The sequence below is a fragment of the Helianthus annuus genome, chromosome 17 (genome assembly GCF_002127325.2).
Source record: "Helianthus annuus cultivar XRQ/B chromosome 17, HanXRQr2.0-SUNRISE, whole genome shotgun sequence".
Lineage (NCBI taxonomy): Eukaryota > Viridiplantae > Streptophyta > Magnoliopsida > Asterales > Asteraceae > Helianthus > Helianthus annuus.
This window is the reverse complement of record NC_035449.2, coordinates 55,162,049-55,182,043: the sequence shown is the minus strand read 5'-3', so window position 1 is coordinate 55,182,043 and position 19,995 is coordinate 55,162,049. Positions and strand designations below refer to the sequence as shown.

The 19,995-nt window shown below is 38.6% G+C and overlaps 1 protein-coding gene across 1 annotated transcript; it reads left to right on the top strand.

Annotated features, from left to right (window-relative positions):
* The first annotated feature begins 1,660 nt into the window (after window positions 1-1,660).
* LOC110921420 (flavonoid 3'-monooxygenase CYP75B137) lies at window positions 1,661-3,579 on the top strand. Its single transcript, XM_022165739.2, has 2 exons — window positions 1,661-2,661; window positions 2,764-3,579. Exons 1-2 carry the CDS (start codon window positions 1,729-1,731, stop codon window positions 3,382-3,384), a joined length of 1,554 nt encoding a protein of 517 aa, XP_022021431.1. The 5' UTR covers window positions 1,661-1,728; the 3' UTR covers window positions 3,385-3,579.
* The last annotated feature ends 16,416 nt before the right edge of the window (window positions 3,580-19,995 follow it).

Genomic DNA, 19,995 nt, shown 5'->3' with positions numbered 1-19,995 from the left:
AAATTTCCACACATGCACAAGTAGAAATAAGTATCCGTAAGTGTTCGAGACGTAAAAGCATGAGTGTAGCCATACAAATTGCGTATGTATGATATGTATTCGAAAGTTTAACACACTTTTACAAGAATCACGAATAATGTATCACATGTATAATGAATTCAAACGTATGAACATGCATGATTAATTAAAGTATAGATTGTATGAAATGTGAATTTTATTACTATCAAAGTCTCGGATTTTACAACGTTTCAACGAAATATGATTACAAAGAATATAAGTTTCCAAAAATAGAAATACAAGACAAGTTTTCTAATTAAGGAAAGTGATGAAAAAAGCGGAGCGTGACATCAAAAGGGCAGGGGTTTACCTTGGTTTGCCATGGCTGGTTTTGTGGCGGCAACTGTGGTGTTTTATGGCGAACTTCAAGGACGGTGCGTCGAATGTGGTTCGAACCAGCGGCGGCAAGCTTCTGGTGTTGCGGCGCTAACAAACGGAATATCTTGTGGCACGCGCGGATTACTTGGTAACGGAGAGGGCGATGTCGTGAAGAGAAGTTGGTGAATGTATGATGTGTTTCCGGGTGCGTCGAATAGGACACACTTTCGATTTGATTTGTTTCTTAACATAGGAAATTGGTTTCTTTGATTAGAGTTTATTAGATAGAAATAACGTGTAGATTAATATAGTAAAGATCGACATGCTTGATTAGTTTAAAGATGGAAGGAAATCGCATTGTAGATACAAAGTCGATCCGATATTCTAGCCGAAATGGGTGGCATTAGAAAGTAAAAAGCGGGAAAAGGTTTGAGCTGTTTTTAAATTTTCAGTTTCAACATATTGCAAATTGGTCCCTCAAGTTTAAATGTTGATTAAGAACGTGCATTAACTAATTAACACTTGACTTTCAATTAAGGCAACAGTATAATAATTGTGCGCAATATCTTTTATTACAATTTGAATCCGGTTTACAACGGTTCGGATCCAATTTTCGAGACAGGTCGGACTTTTCTAGTACTCATTTTTATGGATGTTACAGGCTTTTCCACATATTTTGCAGTTAGGCAATCCCTCGTTTACGTTTCCCTTCTTTGGGAACTCGTTCCCTTTGTAGGGCTTGGATTTGCATCGAATGCCCTTCTTTCACCCCTTTCTATCTGCTTCTTTAGCTCAATCTCTTTTTCCCTTAAGGCATTTAGAATCTCCGTGAGATGTTCGTATTTTGAGGGTGTCATAAACTCTCGGTATTCCGCACTCAACATGTTATAATAATAATAATAAATCTTTTGCTCTTCAGTTTGCACCAACTCGTCACAAAATCTCAGCTTGTCGAGGAATACTCCCGTGATTTTATCAATCGATTCACCTTTTTGTCTTAGCTGAATAAATTCTTCTTTGATTTTGTTTACGACAGCTGAAGCCCAGCAAGTGAAGCCCAAAAGCGAGAAGCAGGCCAGCGACCAAAAGGGAGCGGCCCAAACAACGAACCCAAAGCAACCTCAAGGAAAACCAATAAAAACTATTAGAAAAAATTATAGAAAAAATATAATAAGAGAACATGGCCCATTTAACAATAATGTTGCAACTTGAGAAAACTTGTGGTCTGTAAACAATCCAAAAAAAAAAATCTAGCTTCTTCTCCTTATATTTAAGTAACATTACAAAAATTATTATGGCACATTGATTGTTGTTCTTCCAATTCAATCTGACTTCTTTGTCCTTACCACAGTTATGTCCAAGCTATTCATCACCACCGTATCAGGGTGGTGGGGAAGCGGCAATGCAGACGTAGAGCTAGCAACCACCATTCTCATAATCACCTTACTTTCTGTATTGCTGCTTGTATGGATGTTAACATCGAAAGTTTCCGGCCCACCACTGCCACCCGGCCCACGACCTTTACCACTCGTCGGAAACCTATTATCTCTCGAACCCGAACTCCACACCTACTTTGCCGCAGTAGCTAAAACATACGGCCCGATTTCGAGGCTCTGGCTCGGTAAAAAACTGGGTATTCTTATCACTTCTCCAGAGTTGGCCCGTGAGGTGCTGAAACTAAACGATACAATCTTTGCCAACCGAGACGTTCCAGTTGCAGGGATGGAGGCATCATACGGTGGAAACGACGTCGTTTGGACCCCTTACGGCGATCAATGGCGGATGTTAAGAAAGATTTGCGTTCGTGAAATGCTTGGCAACCAAGTTTTGGATTCGGTTTATTCTCTACGCCGGAAAGAGGTAAGGAACACCGTGAAATACTTGTATAATAATGTCGGGTCTCCGGTGAACATTGGGGAACAGATGTTTTTGACGATGTTGAATGTGGTTACCGGCATGATGTGGGGTAGCACCGTGAAGTCGGAAGATAGGGAAAGAGTAGGAGCAGAGTTTCGGCAACTGATTGGTGAGATGACTGGATACTTTGCGATGCCAAATTTATCGGACTTTTATCCGGGTTTGGCACGGTTTGATCTGCAAGGAGTTAAAAAGAATATGAAAGTGTTGGCGAAGAGATTTGATGGGATTTTTGAGACGATGATCGAGCAAAGGAGGAAAATGAGTGGAGATGAAAATAAAGATTTTTTGCAGTTTTTGTTGCAGCTCAAAGACCGTGGAGATTCCAATCCACCATTCACCATCGCTCATCTAAAAGCCTTGCTTATGGTAAATACTAAATACTTATGTTCGAGTATGATAGTTAGATAATTAAAAAAAAAAAGAATAAAATTTACTATTTGGTTAGTTATATTTTTTTTATTTTTTCAGGATATGGTGGCTGGTGGGACGGATACAACCTCAAATACAATCGAGTTTGCCTTGGCCGAGATGATGAGCCACCCTGAAATTCTAGAAAAAGCACAACAAGAATTAGAGAGGGTCGTCGGGAAAGACAACGTAGTCGAAGAATCCCACGTTAACAATCTACCCTACCTATATGCTATCATGAAAGAAACTCTTCGATTGCATGCTATACTTCCGCTCTTGGTCCCTCATTGTCCGAGTGAGTCATGTGTCATTGGCGGCTACACCGTACCCAAAGGCGCTCGGGTGTTTGTGAATGTATGGGCAATACAGAGAGACCCTACAATTTGGGAAAACCCATTGGAATTTCAACCTGAAAGGTTCTTGGATGGGAAGTGGGATCACACTGGTAATGACTTCCGTTATATCCCGTTTGGGTCTGGGCGAAGGATTTGTGCAGGGACTGCCATGGCAGAGCGGATGGTTATGTTTTTACTTGGATCCGTTATTCATTCATTTGATTGGAAATTGGGCGAGGGAGAAAAACTTGATCTATCTGAAAAGTTTGGCATTGTGTTGAAAAAGAAAGTTGCTCTCATTGCAATCCCCACACCAAGATTGACAACCTCCACACTGTACGACTAATGATTTTGATGGTGATGGTGATGGTGATGTGTTATATTTCGTAACCACAAATATTCTGGGAATTTTCAAAACTTTACCTATATGTACGGGCACTATAAATGTAACAAAAGTGACAAACTACAATTATCATGTGATTGTACGTCACAATTATTATTATTATTATTATTATTATTATTATTATTATTATTATTATTATTATTATTATTATTATTATTATTATTATTATTATTATTATTATTATATCTTCAATAATTCTAATGAATAGTAAATTTTTTATGTTTTTTTCGAATGGTGAACAAAAATTTTAATAGGGTGTACCTATTGGCACACCAATGTGTCTATTCGCACACCAAACCCTAGTAAAATCAGAGTTTATCTATGCTGCGTATAGACCTATACGTTACGTAGGTAAACCATGGATCTCAGTGTCTAATCACCAATCATTGCACAGAAAACAAAAGGTTTATATACGCTTCGTATAGCTCTCTACGCAGCGTATATAAACCATCTAAAAATTTGGGGTCATTTTGGTAGGTTTGAAGCATCAGATTTTTACAAGGTTTATATACGCTGCGTATAGAGCAATACGCAACGTATATAAGCTTTCAGAATTTTGATTCATCATTCGGCGTATTTGTGGTATAAATTCTCACTTGGTTACAACGTTAACTAGCTTAAAATATATAACGAGTTAAAAATATATAATGTTTTTTATTATTTAGTCGGCGTCGGCGTTCATTTATTTAGTCGATGTCGTCGAAAAGCGTATAATGTTAAAATTTTGAAAAGCGTATATACGGTTCGAAAATAACGTTAAGTATTATAGCTTAAATAAGTGGAGATACCCGGGTACTGTTCGAATATGTTAAACCGTTTACAACAAAAGTTTTATATGTACACCAAAAGTTTGATATATACAACAAAAGTTTGTGCATACATAACAAAATGATAAAATGATAAAATACTATGGCTGCTGCTCATGCTGCTACTGCTGCTGATGCTGATCCCATTCCGCATCCGTAATGAAGGGTCGTGGAGGTAACCCGTCACGCTGTCGGCGCTCCTGCAGCTCCGCAACCACCCACTCCAACAGATAGTTTGCCTGTCAACGTCGCGACGTAGCCACTGATATGATGGGTCAGGACCGGGCCAAACATGTCGGGGGAACTGAGGCGCCCCGGGTGGTCCACGCGGCTGTGGTGGCTCCGGAATAACGACGGCTGGCTCATGCGCCTCCGACACCTCCGGATCGGGCAGCTGTGTAAGCTGGTATTGCCCGTCGTCCTGATTCTTAAACCGCTTCCAGCATGGGAATGCTTTGGTAACGTGCATTCCGGATACTGTGTTCATCCCCGTCCACTTCGGCTGTTTCGCCGGGCCTACACGGTCGCGGTCATTCTCCTGGTGATAGCCCAATGAAAGGGCTATCCTAGTCACGTAGGCGCCGCCGTATAACAGTCCGCGCTTTGTCGATGATGCGCGGAGGCGAAGTACTGCGCTAACGCGTGGGCGAGAGCGCACGGCCTCTTGTATAAGAGGCAATATAAGAAAAACAAGTCACCACTGGTACACCACTCTAGGATCTTGTTTCGAGCGGTGATCAAAGTGGAAATTATCTAGTGCAAATAGCTGCATAAAAGGAAACCAGTCAGTAAATAATAATCAGACGGCATTGACTAAACGAGGACAAAAAAACAATATATTTTTGGCCATACGTATTCCCCAAAACCTAATCCGACAGCCACAGACCTATACCCACAATGACCGTCTGGGGTCACATCTTGTATACGCGATATGTAAGAGTGAAACTATGATGAAATTTGATCCTTAAACCTCATAATGCTTAACAAGAGCTCGTCCCCCTTCATTAATGGAAAACCATGATCATCCCGCGTCTCCTTCTTTTAGAACTCGTTGAACTGTTTCGTTGCATTTTAGGTTTTTTCAGACTTTACAACCAAACCAGTTCCACGAGAGCCCTCTGACGGTACGTATGAACTGTGTCGGGGTAAATCGTACCTATGTTTTGGGTAAGCGGTATATACGTTGTTGTCCTCGCCATAGGAGCTGTATCTCGCAGCTTCGTCTAACCTCGCAGCTTCATCTAACCTTTCTTGTACTTTCTTTGATGTAGGCCGACCGCGAGTATTTTGTTGGACGATCGGTGGTTTCTTGGTTAACGATTTCGGGGTTAAGACCGCTTTTATCTTTGAAAGCAAACTTTTTTTCTGATCACGGGAGTGCGACTCTAATTGTTGCCGCACATTACTGAGCTTTGCTACAACATCGACTTCCTCATCTACAAGTGTACACGGTAGCAAGTCGAGCTTACGCCATAATACATCTACGTCGTCGAGTTGTATTTTACGCCCTGCACAGTTAAGTCAATACGGTGTGAGAAACAACTAAATCGTACTAAATAACAAAAGGTTTGTAGGTTTAATATTTTTTACCTGTATGTTTGTAGTTTTCCAGCCTACAAGCACAGGATAATCCACAGCTAAGCCACATATGGCAACCACATGATGCGTTAAGTTTCCGCAACACCTCCTGCTTCCTCAGTAGCACTTTTCCCAGCAAATCAAGTGCTGTATGGGAAACCTTTCCACGTAGGTTGTCCAACAGTGGGTTTCTGTGGTGCTTTATTGTTTTTTCGATGCTCTCGGTGAAACTTTTTTGTATTTCATCGTATTGAGTTTCAACTATATCAATGACGCATCATGCTATTCGCTCCAATGAACTGCCGCGCGTAACGTATCTTTTTAAATTTGCGTGGTGGCTCTCAACTCTGTTGGTGGTGCGCTGACCAAAGTTGCGACACTTATTGGTCCACGCACAAACGAACATTTCTTTATAGTCTTTGAGCCAGTTTTTGTAGACGTAATTAAAGACACCTGCAAAAATAAAATAATGAACTGTAATAGCGTGTGTAAAATATAATAGATTGGGTGAGTCGTTTGTTGAAGGATCACTTACTTTCTCGGTTGGCAACCACGAGCCGGTTATACAATTTCTCCAAGTTGTACTTGTACATGGGCTTTGAAGCAGATTCGCACACTCTCCGCCAGTACGTCTGAAATTTCTCCCAACCTAATTTATTGAACCCTTGCTTCCAATGTCTACATATATTTTGTTCGATATGAAACAGGCATAGAAGCCTAGACGCATTCGGAAATACTTTAGCACACGCGTTAATTAGAGCTAGTGATGGAGAGGGTGAAACCCGAGCTTTAGAGTGTTTAAAGATGATGTTTTAGGTGTATTTGATGTGTTTACTTGCTTAGAATAAAGTGACTACGAGAATTTGTTGCTTTGCAGGTAAAGCACGTAATTTGGTGCGAACAAGGGTTAAAGATGAAGTTGTGAGCATAGGATGGGATGTTGCAGCTCAAGAATGAGGTTTGAAGCTTGTTCGGGTGATATAAAGGCTCACGAGTGGAAGAAGTGTGAAAAAGTGAAGTTGAGGGGCCATTCGGTACTTATTTGGAAGTTATGTTATGCTCATATATGAGAGAAATGGGAAAACATAAAGTACAGGGGCCTAAATGACATTTGTTGAAAGTTCGTGTGAAGAAGGAAAGGGACTTGTGTATCGCTATCGTAGGCTATGAGTTGTAACTCGTAGCTTACGAGTTCTTTGTGTTGTTTGAATTATGGACAGAATTCTTGTTTCGTAAGCTACGAGTTACAACTCGTAGCTTACGAGTTGCTTATGTTCAGCAATAAAGGAAGAGAAGAACACGACCGTAGCTTACGGTTTGTAGTTCGTAGCTTACAGTTTGGGCAGATTGTTCAACAGAGTTTTGTATCTGTAAGCTACGAGTCCTGATTCGTAGCTTACGACCCAGTAATATTGAGAAACGCGAATTAAGGCCTCGGACTCATATATTAGCGTTTGAAAAGGGAGATATGATCATCTATCATTACGGTCGATCAAGGGGCACTCCAAGACTCGATTTTCAAGGTTCTTTTCATCCAATTCCATCAAGATTCTCATTCCAATCACCGAATCAACCATGATTTCTTCATCAATTCAAGCTTGTGAAGAGTCTTCGTGCGAATGAGTGGCTAAACTTTTTGTGGTTTCCTCTGGATGGAGGGTTTTTGTAAGTTAATGAATATTATGTGTTGATACAATCGTTTTGACATGGTGATCTAAGCATTCGAGCTTTTGACCATTGATTTGATTTCTTGATTGTAAACAGTTACGTTTATTTAAACCTTAATTTCTAAGCATTTAGCTCCCGAGAGTTCTAGTAATTGGGATATATTTGACATGTGGTTAGGGTTTGTAAATTGTAATTGATAATCATTCAATAACCTCCCGTTATGTATTGACCGGAGTACTTAGTCATTGGTTATCACAATTAATTAATCGAAATTAACACCTATGTCTATGTAGGTAATGATTAAACACATAATTGACGTTAACTACAAAACCTTAAATCTGGAGGAACCATCTTTCTTCTCATTGATTTAAAACACAATTTTATTCGTTAATTTAGCTATTTCTCAAAATCAAACAAACCGATTTTCTTAGTCAATAGTAGTTAATCAATCCTTTCCATTACGACACTTTTCACAGTCCTCCCTTGGTTCAATACCCTGCTTATTCTATACTAATAGTTTATATAGGTTTTTGCATGTCCTTAACGACAGACATCAGCTAGCTCTCTATCTGTGATTATCACACACGACATCATACATTCATGCAACATTGATTTGACCCGCTCAAGCACCCACAAGTAGTTCTCCCTTCGTTCTTTGCAAATAACGACATGTGCGATACAAAAAGACTTGTTGGTCGACGTCAAACCCACAACCTGGACAAATGGCATGTTGTAGATGTTTGTTTTGTAGGTCGCGTCGATCAACATCATGTGCGGGAATGCACGCCACATAGTGATTGAATGAGGATGAACAAAGAAAATCTCTGTTTCGACATCTATTTTGGGTTCCTGTCCGGGTGTCGTAAATGAACCAGTTGTCATGCAGCACGCTTTCCAGTGCCTGCATAGGAGTCTTTCCGTCCATCAGTGTCGCTCTAATTTTTTGTACCGCATTTTACACGTCTTTCTGAACATGCAAGCTGTCGGGGAACTGCTTTCTTAGGGTTTGAAATATGATACGCAGCTCCATCTTTTGAGCAGTTAGCTGCTCCACTAGCTTGTATTCGACTTCAGTAAATCTTCGCACAAAAGCGTGGCCCAACAGACTCGTCGTAGGTTCGTGGTTATGGTTCGCGTTGTCCACTTTTAACTCCCACGTGTCATTCGTCATGTCCTGGATGGCGAGTAATGAAAATGGGCAACTGATTTTTTTGCTACCAGCTTTCCTAACAGTTACTTTACTACGGTGCTCACCAATACGGTCGCACACAAGCCATACCATCCCATTAGTACCGCCAATATTTTTCGATCGGCGGGTAACAATTATGTAACCATTCTGTCGCAACCCCGTCCCCTGACAACCAGGGATCGGGCGGCCACGACCAGTTCTGGTAGTATCTGTTCTTATCCATTTTGGCAATGGAAATTTCATCAGGACCGTAGTTAGGAAATATTTTATCAGAGTAAAATACCACGCTTTTAATATATTAAATATATGGGAAAATCCCAAGTTTCAAATAGACACATTTTTATAGGGATAAACCATATTTTATTTAAATAAAACATCTCTTTATTTTAGGTAACTTTATAGCCACTTTTCCAAGCCTTCACTGTTGTCCAGCTGGCTTCTATTTGGCTTTCACATTTTGTTACCTGAAACAAATTTAAAAACATTTTGTCAGTGGTTAATACTGATGAGTGAATCTTAGTTTAATCAAGTTTAGTAAAACCATTGTACAGTATTGAGGGCGGTCCCGCAATTACATTTGTTGCAATATATTCAATTACCACCCACGGTACTGTCAACCCAACTTGTGGTCATGTTACTCCTCGCAAGGTAGTAACAAATTTTTTATACAAAACCCCAACATACCGACGATAATTGTAGAATACAAATACTCAACAACTGTTTAATATATTATTTATTGTGTGAGGTTTTGTAAAAACAATTTGCAAAAAGGAGATTACTCACATTGCTGTCTTAGGGTTTCTGTAAGGATTTCCTGGTGATTATCTAGAACTTACACAAATGCATACGCGTTAGTATGATAACCCAATATTTATATTAGCAATACCCTCCCCAAGACGGCATTCCAACGACTACGTCGGGTAGAACCACGACAGCATTACAGAAACCTGGATCAATCGGGCAGCGTATCTAATATGTAACCAGGGTTCTGATACTTACAACGGAGCAAAACTTCGTTATTTAGGGGGTATTATGCTCGCAGATTATGCCTGCTATTCAGAAATTTTGAGAGAGAAAAAGATTTTGAACGATCGGAAACTGTAGGCTGAGAGCCTCCATTTATAGGCGACTCTTCGCCTTCTCTCGCGGCCAGCGTAAGACGTAGCCAAGGGCTACGCGGCCCGCTTAATAGGGTTGCTAGGGCCTAGCTTTGCCTGGTAAGCGCTATAGGGTCAACATGCATGGTGACACATGGCGGCTCAGGGTGTCGTCTGACCGCCTGGCTGTCGTGCCCCGCGTAAGAGACCTTAATGGTCTACGTGGCCTGTGAGCGACACATAAAACTTGTTTTTATTTTATTTTTAATTATATAATGTTTTTAGGGCTCGGTTTTCACATAGGGGTATATTTTAGAACATATTGGGATATTTTAATTATTTTTAGGGTGTCGAAATTATTCAGGAGGGTTGTTATATCCTTCCCACCTTGTTTTAGAGCTCGTCCTCGAGATCCATTGGAACAAGTGTGGATATTTCCTTTGCATTTCTGATTCAAGCTCCCATGTGTATTCTGGTCCTCTTTTGGAGTCCCATTTCACTTTGACCAGAACTAGTCTCTTGCGCTTGAGATTCTTGGCATTTCGGTCTTCAATCTGTAGAGGTCTCTCTACAAATTTTAGTTGCTCATTTACCTCTATGTCCTTAAGAGGTACTACCAGTGATTTATCGGCTAAGCATTTCTTGAGATTAGATACATGAAATACATCATGTATTCCTGCCATTTCCTCTGGCAGCTGCAACTGATAAGCTACAGGTCCTGTTCTTCTAATAATCCCGAAAGGTCCAACATACCTGGGGCTTAGCTTTCCCCTTTTGATGAATCTTACCACTCCTTTCCAAGGAGATACTTTCAACAACACTTTGTCTCCTACCTGAAATTCTAACGGCTTGCGTCTATTATCAGCGTAGCTCTTTTGTCGATCACGTGCTTCTTTCAGTCGTTCCTCGACTTGAATGATTTTGTCGGTTGTTTCTTGTACTATTTCGGTTCTAGATAATTGTTTTTCCCCAATTTCTGCACAACAGACTGGGGTTCGGCACTTTCGTCCATAAAGTGCTTCGAATGATGCAGCATTGATACTTGTGTGATAACTATTATTATAATAGAATTCTATTAACGGTAAGTAATCGTCCCAATTACCTCCGAAATCAATTACACAAGCTCTAGGCATGTCATCCATTGTCTGAATCGTCCTTTCACTTTGTCTGTCCGTTTGAGGATGATAAGCGGTGCTTCGATTCAACTTGGTTCCCATTGCTCTTTGGAAACTTGCCCAAAAATGAGAGGTAAAACGACTATCCCTATCAGAAACAATTGATAAAAGGAATTCCATGTAATGAAACTATTTCATTTACATATAACTTAGCTAATTGTTCCATACTGAAAGTTTCCTTCATTGGTAGGAAATGAGCTGACTTGGTTAGCCTATCTACAATCACCCAGATTGTATCATTACCTTTCCTTATTTTAGGTAGTTTGGTAACAAAATCCATTGTTATCAATTCCCATTTCCAAACTGGCATTTCTAACTGTTGCAGCAATCCTGAGGGTTTCTGATGTTCAGCTTTAACTTGTGAACAAGTTAAACACTTAGCAACATAAGCTGCTATATCCTTTTTCATTCCTATCCACCAGAAATTCTTTCTTAAGTCCTGGTACATTTTATCACTTCCAGGATACATCGTATACTTAGACTTATGGGCTTCTTCTAATATACGATGACGTAAGTTTCCTAATTTAGGTATCCACATTCTTTTCTTATGGAATCTCCAAATTCCATATGTTCCTTGTTCTAATTCCTTAACCATTCCTTTTTACTTTTCAATATCCTCCTTGATTACTGATTCTTGTGCTTCTCTAATCTGTTCATTCAAATCTACTTGTAAATTTAATTTAAGGGAACGCACTCTTTTTGGCTTTTCATGATACTTTCGACTTAAAGCATCAGCCACTACATTTGCCTTTCCTGCATAATACTGGATATTACAATCATAATCGCTAAGAATTTCCATCCAACGTCTTTGTCTCATATTCAACTCCTTTTGCCCGAATACATACCTTAAACTCCTATGGTCTGTGAAAATGGTAAACTTACTACCGTAAAGGTAATGTCTCCAAATCTTCAGGGCAAAAATTATAGCTCCTAACTCTAGATCATGGGTTGAATAATTCTCTTCATGATTCTTAAGTTGTCTAGACGCATAGGCTATAACTTTTTGACGTTTCATCAACACACATCCATAACCTAACTTAGAAGCATCACAATAGACTACAAAGTCTTCGGTTTCTTCTTGTAACGCTAGTATGGGTGCATGGGTTAGTCTTTGCTTAAGAATTCTAAAAGCTTCTTCCTGTTTTGGTCCCCATTCAAACTTAATGGATTTACAGGTTAATTTAGTTAAGGGAATGGCTATTCTTGAAAAATCTTGAAAAAATCTTCTGTAATAACCGGCTAATCCTAAGAAACTTCTAACCTCGGTTGGTGACTCAGGGGTTTTTCATTTGGTAATTGCCTCGATCTTGGTGGGATCTACATGGATTCCTTCATGATTGACTAGATGTCCAAGAAATTGTACCTGCTTTAACCAAAACTCGCACTTTGAAAATTTTGCATAAAGCTTTTCTTTTCTCAATAAACTTAGAAGTGCGTGCACATGCTTTGCATGTTCCTCTTTACTCTTAGAGTAAATGAGAATATCATCTATAAAGACAATTATGAGTTTATCCAAATATGGCTTACATATTCGGTTCATCATGTCCATAAATGCGGTTGGGTCACTGATTAAACCAAATGGCATGACAGTAAATTTATAATGGCCATACCTTGTTCTGAAAGTGGTCTTAGGAATGTCCTCTTCCTGTACCTTTAATTGATGATATCCTAACCTTAAATCGATTTTAGAGAAAAATCGAGCTCCTTGTAATTGATCGAACAAATCATCGATTCTTGGCAATGGATACCGATTCTTAAACGTGACTTTGTTCAATTCGCGGTAATCAATGCACATACGCATTGACCCATCCTTTTTCTTGACAAATAGTACCGGTGCTCCCCATGGTGATGAACTTGGTTGTATAAATCCTTTCTCCAACAATTCGTCTAACTGTTTCTTTAGTTGCTGCATTTCTGCTGGTGCCAAACGATAAGGTGCTTTGGCAATTGGTGATGTCCCTGGTAGAAGATGGATTCTGAATTCGACTTCTCTGTCTGGCGGTAATCCTAGTAATTCTTCTGGAAACACATCTAGAAACTGAGATACTACTGGGATATTTTTCAGTTCTTTTCCTTTAGTGTTAGTGATTATGGAAATCAAATACACTAATGACCCTTTCCTTATATAATTTGCTGTTTTCATCACAGAGATGAATTTCATGATCTAGATGGCTTATCTCCTTTAATTGTGATCTTTCACCTTTTGGTGAATTTACTTGAACTGACTTTTGATCACATAAAATACTAGCTTTATTGGCTATTAACCAATCCATTCCTAATACAACAACAAATCCTGCCAGATTCATTGGGTAAAGGTTTGCAATAAACTTTTGATTTAAAAATTCTATTCTTGCTCCTTGCAGGATTTCAGAAATCTTAATGGTTTCCCCATTTGCTGTTTCTACTAGACATTCTTGTGGGAGTTTAGTTAATGGTTGATTGAGAAGTTTACAAAATGAAGTATTAATAAAACTTTGGTTCGCACCAGAGTCAAATAATACTTTAGCAAAAACATCATTAACTAAAAACGTACCGGCTATCACGTCCGAAATCATCTTGGCTTCATCTTCCATCAGAACAAATGCTCTAACATTTTTGGTAGTCCTATTGCCCATGGCTGGAACTAGTTTCGGACAATTTGGCTTGATATGACATTTTTCTCCACAGTTGAAGCACAGCCCATTATTAGGTTTCCTCCTGCAGTCTTCTTCCTTGTGCCCTGGTATCTTGCAGAAGTTGCAGTAAGTGCAGCATTTTCCCGAATGCTTTTTCTTACAGGCCTTGCAGTAAGGTGCAGAGGTAGAACCTATATTCCTCCCACGAGTGAAATTTCCAGAACGAAATTCCTGGGTAAGCCTTTGAGCTAGGTTTCTCCTCTGGTCTTCTTCTCGTGTACGCACTAATTCATCAGTCAAGGTATTAGCTAGTTGTACTGCTTCTTCTATGGTTTGAGGTCTAGCTGCCTTGACTCATGCCTAATTTCCCCGATTAATCCCCAAATGTAACGGGAGATTAATACTTACTCTGGTGATGCAAGGATTGGTACTATTCTAGCATATTCAAAGAATGTAATAGTATAACCCTCACTATCTACTCCAATCGTCCTAAGGTTTAAGAACTTATTTGCTATCTGTTCTTTTTCATTGTGGGGGGGGGGGTATTTTCTTTCCACCATGTTCTTAAATTCCTCTCATTCCATATTGTAAACCCTATCACTTCCCCTAGACTGGAGGATAGTGTTCCACCATTCTAAGGCTGAGTTCTTAAACAGATTGGAAGCAAACATTATCTTATCCTCTACCGCACACTTGCTTATTTTTAGAACAGCCTCAGTCTTTTATATCCATCGTAAAGTTGCAATGGGTCCTTCATTGCCCAAGAATTCTATTGGTTTGCAGGACCAGAATTCTTTGTAAGAACAACCATAAGATATGGTTCTTCTTCTTTTGGGAATGGGCACTTGAAGTACAGGTCCATTGTTTACGCTGTGTTCTTGTTCAGTTAGTCGCTTACTGCTATGTTTACTTTTATTATCCGCTTCCCTAACTGTTTGAATAATAAATGGCATTGCATCTATGATTCCTTGTGCCACTATGTGTTGGATGGCACTATAATCCGCTTGGTTTCCATTGTTATTGTTGTTCAGATTCTCATTATTCGGGTTATTGTCATTCTTGTTATTATCATTCTGATTTTCCTGGTTTACTTCGTTGTCCATCTGAATTTTAAACAATTACCACGTATTAATATCACAAGATAATATTTAATACAACCAATCACACAATATGCAGGTTGATCAAAAACGTCGAACATTGCGACTTACTCTTTCTTATATATATTATACATCTAGTACAAACCGATATTGAAAATTAAAATTACAATATGACTGAAATTGAAATTACACTACTAGTAGGCATTTATAGTTAATATATATATATATATATATATATATATATATATATATATATATATATATATATATATATATATATATATATATATATATATATATATTCATACACACATATTATATATTATTATTATTACTTCTTCCACCATCACCTTCACGGATATGGGTTCATCCAGAACTCCATATTGCGCTCGTCGTACTTACAGACGAGTCGCTCTCCAACCTGTCTCATCCTCTCGCTACTTTCTAAAATCTCTTCTCCGAAAGTTCGGAGCTCTTGCCCATTTTCTGCACTCATTGGGGGTGCAGGTGTTGGGACTGGGTTTGGGATCTGGGGCATGGGTTCCTGGTATGGGTAAGGATTCTCTAAAATTTCCTTAATGTACTGGTCACTATCATAGTAGGGATCTAGAGGGTCCAAACCTGGGTAAGCTCCTAGATTCGACATGGGCATGTCTTCTGGTATTGGGTAACGTTGCACATAGTCCCTATTATCGTCTAACCACGGGTCGTAGTTTGGGTCTAAGGGATTGGGTGCTGGTACCCTAGGTATCTCTTCTTGGTTGAAATCAAGCATTTCGACTTGATTTTCTGGGTTTTTATCTATTTCCATTGGCTGGTTAGGGAACATTGGTAGTGGTTGGGGTGCTATCAGTTGCTCCAGGTTAGGGTCAGCAGCTGTGGTTGCTAGGATATGGAAATTGGCTAAACTCCTATTAAGCACATCCTGTGTGTGGGCATCGGTTTCTCTTTTAGCGGCTGCTAGGACTCTCTGTTGTTGCAACTTTTCATTCTCTTCCTACGCTCATGTGCTCTCCTACTGAACCATCCTCTCTTTATAGGAGGGAATGACTCTTCAGACTGAGCCATAAACATGAATATCCCTTCTTCAGTATCAGCTGAATACCCAGAGAGGGCAGGCTGTGAAGAGGTGCCTTCGCTTCTAGGCGAGCTAGACAACTGACGATACGCGTCGGATGGTCCTTGGTCGCTCATACTGTAAACTAACAAATAGTCAAATAACTCATAACAATAAAATACAATTATGCACGTATTTCCGTAATTTATTTCCTAACACTTTAGATAACTTTTGGTGTCAGCAGAACACTTATGTGGCTGAATTAGTGGCTTAGCTCTGATACCACCTTCTGTCGCAACCCCGTTCCCCTGACAACCCGGGAACAGGCGGCCGTGGCCAGTTTTGGTGGTATCTGTTCTTATCCATTTTGGCAGCGGAAATTTCATTAGGACCGTAGTTAGGAAATATTTTATCAGAGTAAAATACCACGCCTTTAATATATTAAATATATGGGAAAATCCCAAGTTTCAAATACACACATTTTTATAGGGATAAACCCTATTTTATTTAAATAAAACATCTCTTTATTTTAGGTAACTTTATAGCCACTTTTCCAAGCCTTTAGTGTTGTCCAACTGACTTTTATTTGGCTTTCACATTTTGTTACCTGAAATGCGTTTAAAAACATTTTGTCAGTGGGAAATACTGGTGAGTGAATCTCAGTTTAATCAAGTTAGTAAAACCATTGTATAGTATTGAGGGCGGTCTCGCAATTACATTTGTTTCCATCTATTCAATTACCACCAACGATACTGTCAACCCGACTTGTGGTCATGTTACTCCTCGCAAGGCAGTAACAAATTTTGTATACAAAACCCCAACATACCGACGATAATTGTAGAATACAAATACTCAATAATTGTTTAATATATTAATTGTGTGAGGTTTTGTAAAAACAATTTGCAAAAAGGAGATTACTCACATTGCTGTCTTAGGGTTTCTATAAGGATTTCATGGTGATTATCTAGAATGTATACAAATGCACAGGCGTTAGTATGATAACCCAATATTTATATTAGCAATACCCTCCCCGAGACGGCATTCCAACGACTACGTCGGGCAGAACTACGACAGCCGTTACGGAACCCTAGATCAATCGGGCAGCGTATCTAATACGTAATTAGGGTTATTATACTTACAACAGAGCAAAACTTCGTTATATAGGGGGTATTATGCTCGGAGATTATGCTTGCGATTCAGAAATTTTGAGAGAGAAAGATTTTGAACGATCGGAAACTGAAGGCTGAGAGCTTCCATTTATAGGCGACTCTTCACCTTCTCTCGCGACCCGCGTAAGATGTAGCCAAGGGCTATACGGCCCGCATAATAGGGTTGGTAGGGCCTAGCTTTGCCTGGTCAGTGCTATAGGGTCGACACGCATGGTCACATGTAGCGGCTCAGGGTGTCGTCTGACCGCCTGGTTGTCGCGCCCCGCGTAAGAGACCTTAATGGCCTACGCGGCCCGCGAACGACACATAAAACTTGTTTTTATTTTATTTTTAATTATATAATGTATTTTGGGCTCGGTTTTCACATACGGGGTATATTTTAGAACATATTGGGATATTTTAATTATTCTTAGGGTGTCGAAATTATTCAGGAGGGTTGTTATACATTCTCCTTTCCCGTTTCTTGTACCCAATTCTTCAAATCAGTTAGAGACATGAAACGCTAAAAAAAGTTACGTTAATAATAATAACAACAATAACAACAACAACAATAATAATAACAACAACAATAACAACAATAATAACAATAATAATAATAATAATAACAACAATAATAATAACAATAATAATAATAATAATAATAATAATAATAATAATTTTAACAATAATAATAACAACAATAATAACAAGAATAATTATTATTATAATTATAACAATAACAACAATACTAATAACAATAATAACAATAATAATAATAATAATAATAATAATAATAATAATAATAATAATAATAACAATAATAACAGCAATAATAATAATAATAATAAATACAATATTTTTAACAACAACAACAACAACAACAACAACAATAATAATAATAATAATAATAATAATAAAATAATAATAATAATAATAATAATAATAATAATAATAATAATAATAATAACAATAACAACAACAATAATAACAACAATAATAATAGCAACAACAACAACAATAATATTAATAATAATAATAATAACAACAACAACAACAACAACAATAATAATAGCAAAAGTGACTAAGGTTCTTCGACGCCGATGGTTAACGTGACTACGGTTCTCTGACGCCGATGGTTAACTTCTCCTGGGACCAATCAGAGTGTTAATATTTCTCCGGCTAGCGATTTGGTTAAGTAACGTCGATGGAGGTTCAGATATGTTCTTGTGGGTTGAAGAAAGAAGGGGGTGGGTGGTTGCGGTGCTTGAGGAGCGGCGGCTTTACAACAACAACGACGATGACGACAACGACAACAACAACAATAATATTTTTAAGAATAATAATAATAATAATAATAATAATAATAATAATAACAATTATTATTATTATTATTATTATTATTATTATTATTATTATTATTATTACGTTGTCAATAGTTATATAATTTTAACAATAATAATAATTAAAATAATTTTAACAATAATAATAATTATAATAATTTGAACAATAATATTAACAATAACAATAACAATATAATTCTAAAAATAATAATAATTATTATAAAAATAATACAAATATTAATGTGATATCTCCTTTATTTGAAACGGATTGCCCGGGGTAGATGGTTCATAATCATCATACAGTGGTGTGTTACGGGGCTCATATCCGTATCCACCGTATTCTTCGTATCCACCGTAGCCTCCGTATCCACCGTATCCACCTTCACTCCCATATCCATCGTACCCACTGTATCCAACTTCACCCCCGTATCCACCGTAACCTCCGTATCCACCTTCACCCCCGTATCTGTAACCTGGATACGATTGCTACGTCGGGTAATATGGTTCATCAACAGGTGCAATCTCAGCACCGTATCCACTTTGTTTAACGTACGGAGATTCATACCCGTATCCGTAATCGGGATACACTTGATGCGCCGTGTAATTTGGTTCATCAACAGGTGGAGTCGGAGCCTCGTTCAAGTCTGGCAATTGTGTTTTTTGATCAACAGGGACTCCAGACACAACTGCCTCCCCATTCGCATCATTTACTCCCATGCTTCGTTAGAATAACGATTGTAAAAATAATTCTCGTCCCAAAATGATGACATTTTAACAATATTTTGTTTGATCCAGAGAAACTGAAGATATACAGAACATATGAATTGAACAAAAAAACAGAACAAATGAATGCACAGATGAAGTCGAAGGGAAGCGGAGATGCATGGATAAATAGACTTTTAAATTTACTGAAATACGCAGCGTACAGCTCTCTACTCCCCGTTTGCTTTATTCACGTGCCCGGACAACATCATATCATTATCAAATCAGTCTGACATACGCTGCGTATAGACCTATACGCAGTGTCTTACTTTATGAACATACGCTGCGTATTAATCTATACGCATCGTATGTCAGACTGATTTGACATGGTACTAGGTTTGACTGTCTGGTCGTGTACCTGCCTTTACATACGTTGCGTAGAGACCTATACGCAGCGTATAGAGGTAACCCTATACGCTGCGTATAGGTCTCTACGCATCGTATGTAAACCCAAAGTGTGTAGATAGCCTGCCAAGGTGTGCAAATAATAAGAGCCTTCAGAACTAAAATTCGCTGTATAGGATGGGTACATATATTCATTCATTCTTTTGGTTCAGTAACCAATTCCAAATTGTAACATTTGTTGTCTGGTTTTATTAAGGAAGGATCCGGAAGGGATACTGGGGCCACCAACCACCGGCCACTTAGCAAGACGTGAGTTCTAGAGACGCCTTGAGAAAGACGCCGATACTCGAGAACAGTTCCAACGTCAAGTACAAGAAGAAAACGAATGTCGACGTGCTCTGCATGAGGTCAGTTTTAATTTATTTTTTGTTAAACTGTATCCACGTAGAACTAGGGATGACAATGAAACCCGAAATCAACAGGAATAATGAAACGTGGTGAGCCAATCAGGGCGGGTTATCGGTGTCAGGTTATTTTTAATTTTTTTTCACGATGTGGAACGGGTATTAGATTTGGTGAGATACCTTTTTACCATACTGGATTACCAGATAACATAAGCCCGTTTAGCCAAGTATATACTCTTTTGATTATGTCATGTATATGTCTAGTTGTCTACC

What these genes read in the sequence shown, in the direction of transcription:
- LOC110921420 (XM_022165739.2), top strand. Translation starts at nt 1,729, where the DNA reads ATGTCCAAGCTATTCATCACCACCGTATCAGGGTGGTGGGGAAGCGGC. An exon ending in ATCTAAAAGCCTTGCTTATG is followed by an intron (nt 2,662 to 2,763) that starts GTAAATACTAAA and finishes TTATTTTTTCAG; the next exon opens with GATATGGTGGCTGGTGGGAC.